The sequence below is a fragment of the Geospiza fortis genome, unplaced genomic scaffold (genome assembly GCF_000277835.1).
Source record: "Geospiza fortis unplaced genomic scaffold, GeoFor_1.0 scaffold89, whole genome shotgun sequence".
NCBI lineage: Eukaryota > Metazoa > Chordata > Aves > Passeriformes > Thraupidae > Geospiza > Geospiza fortis.
Window position 1 is genome coordinate 49260 of NW_005054615.1, and position 9964 is coordinate 59223.

The following is a 9964-nucleotide window of genomic DNA, read 5'->3' on the forward strand; positions in this document are numbered from 1 at the left end:
AACCATTTCTCCATTGCTTTTGGTGGGGGCCGAGGAAACTCCTCCTTTTCAGACCAGTCAAGACATGACTCCTGAAAGCTAAACCTATATTTACCTGTGCTGGATTTACATGGGCCACTTGGAAATGGTCCCCAAAAGCCATCATCCTTCTCTGGAGCAAGGGTCAGATTTTCCTCTTGGCTGGTGTTTCCTGGCACAGCAAGCCAGCTCTTATCTCCCCTTTGGCTGAGCACTGTGTAACCTTTTGTTACGTAAGCTGTCCTCGGTCATGGTACGAGTCAGTGCCTTGATTTGCTGACCTCTTCCTGAGAGAGCATCATCTCCTCCTGGACTGCTTGGTGCCCTCAGGAATTGGTAATAGCAGTGTTCCTGCTGGTCATTTGGACTGCTACACTGGGGAAGGACAACTGTTGCCCTGCATCACTGGATCTCTGCCTTCAGACTGAATTTGGTAAATGCTGATGATGATTAGGAGGAGACTCACATCTAATGAAGGGTTTGACTGTGTGAGCTCCAGCCCCTCCAGGGCTCTCTGGCCAGGAGGTCCCAGAACTGGACACAGCCCTGGGGTCCCTCAGCAGGGCCAGCCCTGGCACAGCCCCCAGGGCCTTTCCCCAGGGGCCCTTTCCAGCCCCTCTGCCCAGCCTGGAGCTGCAGGGCTTGGGCTGACCCCAGGGCAGGACCTGGCACTTGCTGAACCTCACATGGATCCATACTTGGACAAAGTTTAGGAAGCTGCATTTAAAATGTCTGTACCAGCCTGAAATTCCCAAAGAGGTTTTTCTCACAGGTTCAAGGTGTCCCTCAGCCATGGTCGCTGGCAGCTGTGCCACACGTTGGAGTTTTGTTTTAAAGCACAACCTCCTACTCATCCCTTCTGGTTCTTTTCTTTTGTAGCTCCAAACCCATTTCTTCACCTTTGATTGTCCAAGTTGGGCACGCAGAGACCCTGCAGCCCCTGCTCGCCCTGATGGGTTACTTCAAAGACAAGGAGCCTCTCCTGGCCACCAACTTTGCACGGCAGGCGCAGCGCAAATTCCGCAGCGGCCGCATCGTGCCCTACGCGGCCAACCTGGTGTTTGTGCTCTACCACTGCGACCACGTCAACGCCTCCCAGGAGGAGTACCAGGTGCAGCTGCTGCTCAACGAGAAGCTGCTGCCCTTCCTTCACTCCAATGAGACCATCTCCACCTACACGGACCTCAAGGATTACTACAAGGACATCCTGGAGAACTGCCACTTCAAAGAGGAGTGTGAACTGCCCCAGGTCAACGCCACTGCTGTTGATGAGCTGTGAGGGAATGAAGTGTTCTTCACATTGCTCTGGGTTCAGTTCCACAGCTGTTGGGAACAAGCACTTTGGATGATTTGCTGCTGCTGTGCTGACTTTCTAACCTTGCAGATCTGGGGGGTTGTCTCAGCTCAGTGCACTGGTTCTTTGTTGCATAAGCACAACTGCATAAACAACTGCTGTCACAGGGAAGTTGTAACAAATGTGTGATGCAAGACACAAATACCTGTGTGTTTATATGTGCAAATAAGCTGATTTCATTGGTCACTGCTGTTATGAATGGGCCATAGATGGATTTAAGAGCTGGGGCAGCTTCTATTTTATTGAATCGGAAGGTGGTTGGACTGATTCAGTGTTGCTTTCTGCTGCCTGTGTTTCTAGCTGCTGTTTTCCTGTGCCACGCATGAAATGTTTCAAACTTTTTTTTAATCCTTTTCTCAAGCTTCTAGAATGGAGAGGGTACATAGTTCTTCTCCACAGCTGAACAACTTCTGCCTGGACAGCACCATTTCTATTTTGGGCATTTTAAAGCAGGAGGAGTTCCTGCATGCATCACCTGCTTGAAAAGGGGCAAGGAATTAAAAGTCTTAAGGTCGTCATCAACCCATCCTGCATAGCAAGTTAGTCTCCAGGGTAAGTAAATTATCTTTAAAAAGAAGTAGGAAAAAAAAAGAAATAAAAGTGAGGGAGTGGAAAGTAGCCAGTCTTCCTTTTAGGTGCTCTGGGAAATGCAGCAGTTGTTGTGTAAATACTCTGGAGTGTCCTTTCACTAACACCATCCATTTCTGGTGTTATTTGGGCCAGGGCATTCAGGGTAGGCTGTGCCATGGCTCTCAATCTCTTGGTCCTGGCCAGGTGCTGACAGTTTTCCTACCAGCTCTGCCTGGAAAGCACCTCTGATGTCTCCAGCCTCCTGCTTGAAATGGAATTGTTGCTAACTCTAAATCCAGTTTTTTGAGCTGTATAAAGATTGGGCTGAGTCTTGACTTCTGCTGAGTTTAAGGCACCAAACGAGCTGCCACTTATGCAGGCCTTACACATTGTGCCACCTTGCTTTTGAAATGCAGCTGGTTTGAAAGAGGTGAATGGCATAGAAGGACTGGTGATATTTTAAAGGAAGTGCACTTTAAGTAGTTCCCTTATGCCTGAAAGCTGGGATGTATTTTAGAGCTCTGCAGTGTGACAGTAAAAGGAAAGCTGAAGATAGCTGATGAGAAATGTCTGAATTAAGTCAGAAAAAGATTCCTTCATCACCTGCAAGGGAATGGCTGTTTGACCAGGTTGGCCCAAAGCAAATGAAGGATGGATTTATGGTGCTGGTAGCTCTTGAAGTGTGCATTCTCACCATCTAATGAGCATTCAGAGCTGACCCTGTAAAGTGGGGTCTGTTTTGCTGTGTTTCCTGGGCAGGAGGTGAAGTGATTACCACAGCATGGCCTGCAGCAGTTGAGGGTATAAATGTCTGTAGTGCACCTGATAAGTGCTTTTTGTAGGCTCACCCCCAGAACTGGGAACTTAACTGCTGCAGAAACAAAACCAGAAAAAAGCCAAACTTCAAGTTGAGAAGTTGCACTTAGTATGTGTGGGTTTTTAAATTTTTTTTCTTGAGGACTCAGCCTTTGGTCACTTTTTTTCTTAATATACCTTGTATAAAAACACTTCAAGTTTACATCCTGTAAGTTAAGGAGAATTGAACACCTGTTTTTTGCTGCTGCTCTCTGAGTTAAGGGCATTTCCCTACCTGTGCTTGTAGGGCCCTGTTTGATTTGTGCACCACTTACCGCAGAGATCACTGAAGATACTGACTCAAATATTTCAGCACTTGCCTGTGTAAAATCCACAGCTCTTTCTGAAGTTGGAGAAATGGTTAGGGAGGAGTTCAGTGCTGCAACAACCAGAGGAATATAGGTCAGGATAATTGTCAGCCCCTGCATATGACTACTGCTCAATCACCTTTGCATGTCTTTTTTTTTTCACATGATCCTACCTGGAGACGAAGTCAACTGATGGAAATGGTTGTGACAGAGCCCAGTTAAGAACTTTATTGCAACATTTGAGTCAGACTATAAAGAAATGAGCCTTTGTTTAAAGGCAGTTAAGTTTGAAAAGAGCAGATATAAGAATGAGAAAATCCACCTTTGAACAAATATTTTTTTTCTGTGAGTCAGTGATGATTCATGAACAGAAGGGATGAAAGCCTGACTGTGAGATGAATGGAAGATTCTGTTGTCAGTTCAGCAAGACTGATTTTAAGACATCCCATTTGTTAAAAGATACATCCTTCTTCCTTTTGGAGGGAGGAATACCATGCACTTGACTGCTTTTCTGATTGTGTGCCAGGTGAGGTGCAGGAACCAAAAAACTCCTGTTGTGGGTACCCTTTGTGCATTAGCAGGTTGATTGTGTGTTTAAATTCTGTGGGTGATGCCTCAGAAGCTGTTCCCTATTTCGCCTTGGATCCTGGTCCCTCAAACCCCTGTAAGAGATCTCTCTTCAGGGGCTGTCAGCAGTTAACTGGAGAGTTAAACGTGCTGTTGGGGCTCTGATCTGTGTTTAGAGGATGCTCTGACTCACTCTTCTGGCAGAATTAAAGGCTCAGTGTGGAAATTTTACACCATTGTGGCACTATAGAAGTGTTGGGACATGTAAATACTCCAGGCACTCTGGTTCTGCACTGGGGAGGTGCTGATCCTTTTGTCTGATAAACAAAGACATTTGTTTAGATACCTTAAAAAAAAACACAAACTAAAATGGATCAAAATACTTCTCCAAAGTTGTGCACTAGCTCAGTATGCAGTGTTTGATCAGGCTGCCACATCTCCTGGCAGTGCACATTCCCACATCCTGCAAGACAAACAATGCTTTCTCCTCCTTCCTGTGGCTCTGGAGGCCTCATGTCAGACATCTGTCAAGGACTCTCTGCAACTGGAAGCTTTCACTGATGGGAAATACCAACAGTGTTCTGGTATGCTGGCCTTCAATATGTGTGAAGTACATTTTAATTTGTGAAATGGTTAATCTTTCTGACAAGTGAATTTTTGCTGTCCAGTAAGAGCTGCTGCTGTTGTTCTGGTTAGCGTGGAGCTGTCAGATGCAGATTTGTAATGATCTGGTACTAACTGGATGAATTTGGGGAACTTCAAATGTGGATTTTTAGTGCTATGAAATAAAACTGCACACTTTCTTGATCTGTTTTCTGAGCAGCAATAATGAAATGATCTTTGGAATCATGGTTTTGTTTTTCTTCAAAATACATTTGGGAGGTTGCTGTTACCTGTGTTGGTGTCTCTTGATTTTTTTACATCATCAGATTTCTTGGTGGTTAATAGAAAATGCCTTAATTTTAGGGAAAAACCTAACCTTAATTAGGTTTTCATGCTCATATTTTGAGGGAACTAAAGATTTACTCTCATTTCCAGGAACCCTGGTATAAAAAGCAGCAACAATTTCCTGACAAGGTTTTTGCAGACACAAAAAGGGTGCTGTGGCTGGGATGTCATCATCTTTGATTGAGGGCTGTTTCTGCGTTTTCTGTGGAGATGTATTAGTCTGTAAGAGAGCTGGAAATGGAAATGTTTTGTTTAAAGCAGGGAAAAGCCCCCCAAACTGTGCAGTCACAGGCAAAGAGGGAAATCCTCTCAAATGAAGACACCACATAGATCCCTGGGGGAAGGAACACCATCACCACCATCCATCTCCCCTCTCCCTGGTTTTTGGGTCTTTAATACATTAAAGAGTTGTGTTTGTTGTGTAACTCTTCAAAAGGAAGGTGGTATTATCAGGTGCTGCTGAGGCAGGAGTAATGGCTTATCTTTAAAGTGTTACATTCTTGCTTTCCTGGCCTTTAAATTATAGATTTTCTCCTGACCTGACTGGTCTGGAGTGAAGGTCAGGACTGAGGAGGTTCAGGCTAACAGCCTGTGGTGTTTAGGGTGGTGGACTCATTTATTTATTTAATTTAACAATTCCCTTGAGTTTCAAGGTACTATTGTTTCTCTGACATTCTGCTGAAAGGTTAGAGCATGCCTTGTTACTGTGTTCAGTTAGCAGAAACAAATCCCTTATCTTCAGGGAAGGGGTTACTCTGGAAGGAATAGTGTGGAGGGAGCAAGGTGAATTTTGCATTATTTATTTAGGGATCAGAAAGGCTCTGCAGGTTTGTCCACATTAGTGACCTGCAGCTCTCAAATACTTCCCTGGCTGTGATAACAGATCCTGAACCTCTTACAGAAACAGAAGGTGCCCAGGTGGTCTGGGAAGCACTCCAGAAAGAGAATGCAGGTGGGATCAGGCTCAAGGTCCTTCGGCCTGGTTTCCTCTGGCTTTTGGTGGGACGTGGTGCCTTGAGCATAGGGACAGAGCAAGCATTCCCCATCCACTCCTGGTTGTGGCTACAGGGTTTTTGAGCTAAGGGCAGTGGATTTGTGTTTAGCTTTATGTATTTCTCGTAAGGAATTTCTCTTCTACATAGCTCTCCTGGTGCTTTCCTAACCCAAAGGCAGGATTCTGCCCCTGTGCTCAGGTGAGACCCCACCTGCAGAGCTGGCCCAGCATGGGAGGGACCTGGAGCTGCTGCAGAGAGCCCAGGGGAGGCATCAGGATGGGCAGAGGGATGGAGCAGCTCTGCTGGGAGGAAAGGCTGGGACAGCTGGGGGTGCTCACCTGGGCAGGAGAAGCTTTGGGGTGACCAAACTGCGGCCTTGCAGGGCCTGAAGGAGCTGACAAGAATGATGGAGAGAGACTCTGTACGAGGGATGGAGTGACAAGGGGGAATGGCTTCCCACTGCCAGAGGGCAGGGCTGGATGGGATACTGGGAATTAGGAATTGTTCCCTGGCAGGGTGGGCAGGCCCTGGATCCCTGGCAGTGCCCAAGGCCAGGCTGGATGGAGTTTGGAGCAGCCTGGGACAGTGGAAGGTGTCCCTGCCATGGCAGGGGTGGAATGGGATGGGATTTAAGGTCCTTTCCAGCACAAATCTTTCTGTGATTCCATGCCTTGCTTTGCAGTGGGATGAGGTGGATGCTGGAGCTTTTGGAAGGTCCAGCTCCTCTCATCTGAGTTTCCTGCCAGACTGAAATTTCAGCCACGTGTCCAGGAGCTGTGATTTGAAACCAGTGAGAGCTTCCAGCATTCTCAGTTAGCAGAATTAGTTACCATATGCAAATGCTGGGGCTTGGCATGTGTTCTGGAGCAGCTCTGGTGATACTGATCTTGTTTCTGTGTTCTTTTCCTCAATACCAGCAATTGATCCCATTTCTTGGAACACTTTTATTGGGAGAGCAGTTAAACACTTGACCTCTTTGCATCACACTTTGCTACTTGTGACTTTGATTTTCTTTTCCTCACATGGGAGGGGCTCATCTTCTTTATTCCTTGTGCTGAAGTTATTCTGTTCTTCTCATTGCTGCTTTGATTTTTGGTTTGGCTTTACCCTGTGCCTATAAATATATTTCCTGGGCCACACTTGCACACACTGTTCAAGGTGAGGTTATGCTGTTGACTTGAAAAGGAGTAAAATGATAATTCTTGTGAACTTTTCTAGGTTTGTATTTCACACTTCCCCCACATGAAATAGCATCCCAAAGATGTCCTCTGTGTATGATGTATTGCTCCTTCTTGCTATTAATGCTATCTTGCTGCTCTCTGAGGATTTTGGTTGCCTAAAAATACTTCTGAAAATTGCAACAACTCTCTAATATTTATGAATGTGCAATATCCTGTATTTTGTAAATTATGGTCATTTGAAATGAATCATTGGTTTCTTAGAATAAATATACAAGGGATGAGGTAGAGGGAATATTTTCAAACAATCAGATAGTTCTGTCCGAAGCACAGGGAGGTGGTTCTTGCTCCTCTGTGATCCCACCTTTGTGCTGGATCAGCCAGGACAGAGTTGGCTTTCTGGGCTGCCAGGTCATGTCCAGCCTCTCATTTACCTATCAAATTAAAAACCCAACCCCCTAAGCTCCAGTTCCTGGTTCATGTGCCAGAAGGAAGATGTGAAGTGCTCAGAGGTTTGGTTTGTAATGTTACACTCACCCTTTGTGTCCCTGTTGTGTCCTGGCACAGTCATTGACCTGATCCCTCTGGAGATGCCACTTGCATCTCATTTCAGTCTTGGCTTTGCCACATCTGATAAGTTGGTCCCTCTCCATCTCTCCTCCTCACCTGGCTTATTTCATGTGTGTGCTAGCTTGTTTCACTTCACTTCTCTTGAACTTTAGTGACCACCATTGTACTTGGTTTTCCAGATGAGGTCCAACAAGCTGCTCACTGCTGGCAGGGAGATCTCCCTACCTTTTTTTCTCAGGAAGGTTAATCATTAGGCCAGTGAGGTTTTTATATTTATTTGCTTGGTCAGGGGCTGTTTTCTGTGGCCCTGTGGAGGTTTTGTGCTCTGATTCCCACGTTCTGCTACAGAACTTTCTCACCAGATGCCACAGCTCATTTCTTGCACATGGATTTGCGTAGAACAAATTTCATTTTTTTGCAATATAAAGAATGCTGCTAACTCTATCCTGCATTTCTCTGTTTGCCTGCATGCCTGCTGCTTTTATTATCCAGGACCTGCTTCCCCAGGGCCTCGTGCTCCCAGCCCTCTCAAGCATGAAGCATATGCAAAATCCTGCTTGCTCCTGGCCTTGCAGGAAAGCCTTTGGGGCTCAGATTTCATCTCCCATAACCCAGAATTATCAAGCTGTTCTTCTTCTAGGATGTGGGCCTTGCTGTAGCAAAGACCACCACATCTTTCCTCTGTAGGGAATGCAGCTTTGCCCTGAACCCACCAGTGAGGATGTTTGGGTTTCCAGGGGTTGATTATCCCTGGGGATAATCAGGAGCTGTCCTGTGGTCACCAATTGTTGTGGTGTTGTTGTGAGGGTCCCCAGGATGAGGTGAGAGATGAGAATTGACTGTCAGTTCTCAGAAGGTTGATTTATTATTTTATGATATTATATTAAAAGAAAATTATATACTAAAACTATACTAAAGAAAGAGAAAGGATCCAGACAGAAGGCTGGCAAAGAATGAATAATAAAAACCTGTGACAGACTCACAGACTCTGACACAGCTGGCTGGGATTGGCCATTAAGTTAAAACAATTCACATGGAACCAAAGATGCACCTTCCTGGAAGTAAGCAACTTCCAGATCACATTCCAAGCAATCAGATAATAATTTCTTTTCCGAGGCTTCTCAGCTTCTCAGGAGAAAAATCCTGGCAGAGGGATTTGTCAGAAAATAAGACAGTGACAGTTTCCCCTTTGCCTTTCTTCTCCTGGGTTTGAGGTCAGGTGAGGTGGATCCTCCAGTGTTCCCATGGAGCAGATCTCCCCTGTGTCTATCTGTGTCGTTTCCAGACAGAACTGAGAGCAAATGCCACTCCCAGCATGCCATGGCCTGACTGCCCTGTGCTCCATGTCCCTGCTCAGGCAGGACAGACGTGGTCACTCAAGGGGCTTCTTGATCGGTTTGGGTTCTTTCTTTTCTTTTTCTTTTCCCCCACGAGGTGCTGCATGTGTTGATCAACCCAGCTTTGGGCACAGGGCTGGAGTTGGGTGTCAAAGCCAAATCTGAGGGTGGGCTTGGAGCTTCCAGCTGGATGAAGCAAGACAAGGAACAGCAGAGGTTCATGTGACCTACCTGTTCAGCCCTCATACACAGCCTGCAGAGCAGAGACCTGGGCTGCAGGAGATGCAGCTCTGCTGGGAAATGAGGAATTGTTTGCATCCTGCACAGAAATGGAGAGCTTTCAGGAGCTTGGAACTCTCTCATGGTTATTGGGCCACTTTGCCCAGAGCAGCTGTGGCTGGGCTTGGATCACTGGAAGTGCCCAAGGCTGGGTTGCATTGAGTTTGGAGCAGCCTGGGACAGTGGAAGGTGTCCCTGCCCATGGCAGGCATGGCACTGGATGGGCTTTGAGGTCCCTCCAAATCAGTGTTTGAATAAAGCACCCAACACTGTCACAAACAGTAAATATCACCCTGATTTTTTTAAAGCTTTATCACTTCTACTTAAGAGTGGCTTTTCTATGAGAGTGGTAAAAAGGCTTCTCTGGATTATTCTAAAAATAGCAAAATTGAGATTGAGTTTACCAAACCAGTAGAAGTTTCCCTTCACATGGTTTTCCTGTGAGAAACCTTTTCTTAGTTGGTGGCAGCACACATCTGTCATGGTTGACAGCTTGTCTGGGAATCTGTGTGATAAATCCCACTAGGAAATGGCACAGGGGGGAAAGTGCTGCAGTCCAGCAGTGTATTGCAGATCCTAAATCTGCTTCTGCCCAGGAGTGAAAACAGGTGAGGACCATGGGATTTCCCCTGTGCTGCCTGGCAAAGTGCTTGGTGCTCCTGCTCACGAGTGTCTGGAGAGGGAGGGAGTGACAGGTAGGAGCTGCTGCTTTGTAAAAGGATTAGGATGAAATTACACTTCAAAATGTGACAGGAGCTGACTTCCCTGCCTGTCTGGGCTTGTCCAGCTCTGACACTGGCCCTGGAGAGGGTGGGTTTTAAATTGGCCCTTCCTTAACTGATTCTGCTTCAATCCCCACTGTCCTGGTGGCAGTTTTAGCCAACCTGGTATCTCTGTAGATATCTTTGGCCTTTTTTTCTGCCAGGCTGCTTTTGGAAGAAGACATACATGGCTTCTAATCTGACTTCCTGAGTTTCCAGATTAC

At 46.2% G+C, this 9964-nt stretch overlaps 2 protein-coding genes across 2 annotated transcripts in view; both read left to right on the forward strand.

The window, feature by feature from the left end:
• Positions 1-4564, forward strand: part of MINPP1 (multiple inositol-polyphosphate phosphatase 1) — a gene marked incomplete at its 5' end in the record, with an annotated part of 15755 nt that extends 11191 nt beyond the window's left edge. The window contains one exon of the mRNA XM_005430285.3: positions 898-4564. Coding sequence (XP_005430342.2) covers positions 898-1297 — 400 coding nt within the window. The remainder of the gene's footprint in view (positions 1-897) is intronic.
• PAPSS2 (3'-phosphoadenosine 5'-phosphosulfate synthase 2) overlaps positions 3599-9964 on the forward strand; it is a 42002-nt gene continuing 35636 nt past the window's right edge. Inside the window, 1 exon segment of the mRNA XM_005430286.2 lies at positions 3599-3631. Within this exon segment, the coding sequence (XP_005430343.1) occupies positions 3599-3631 (33 nt within the window).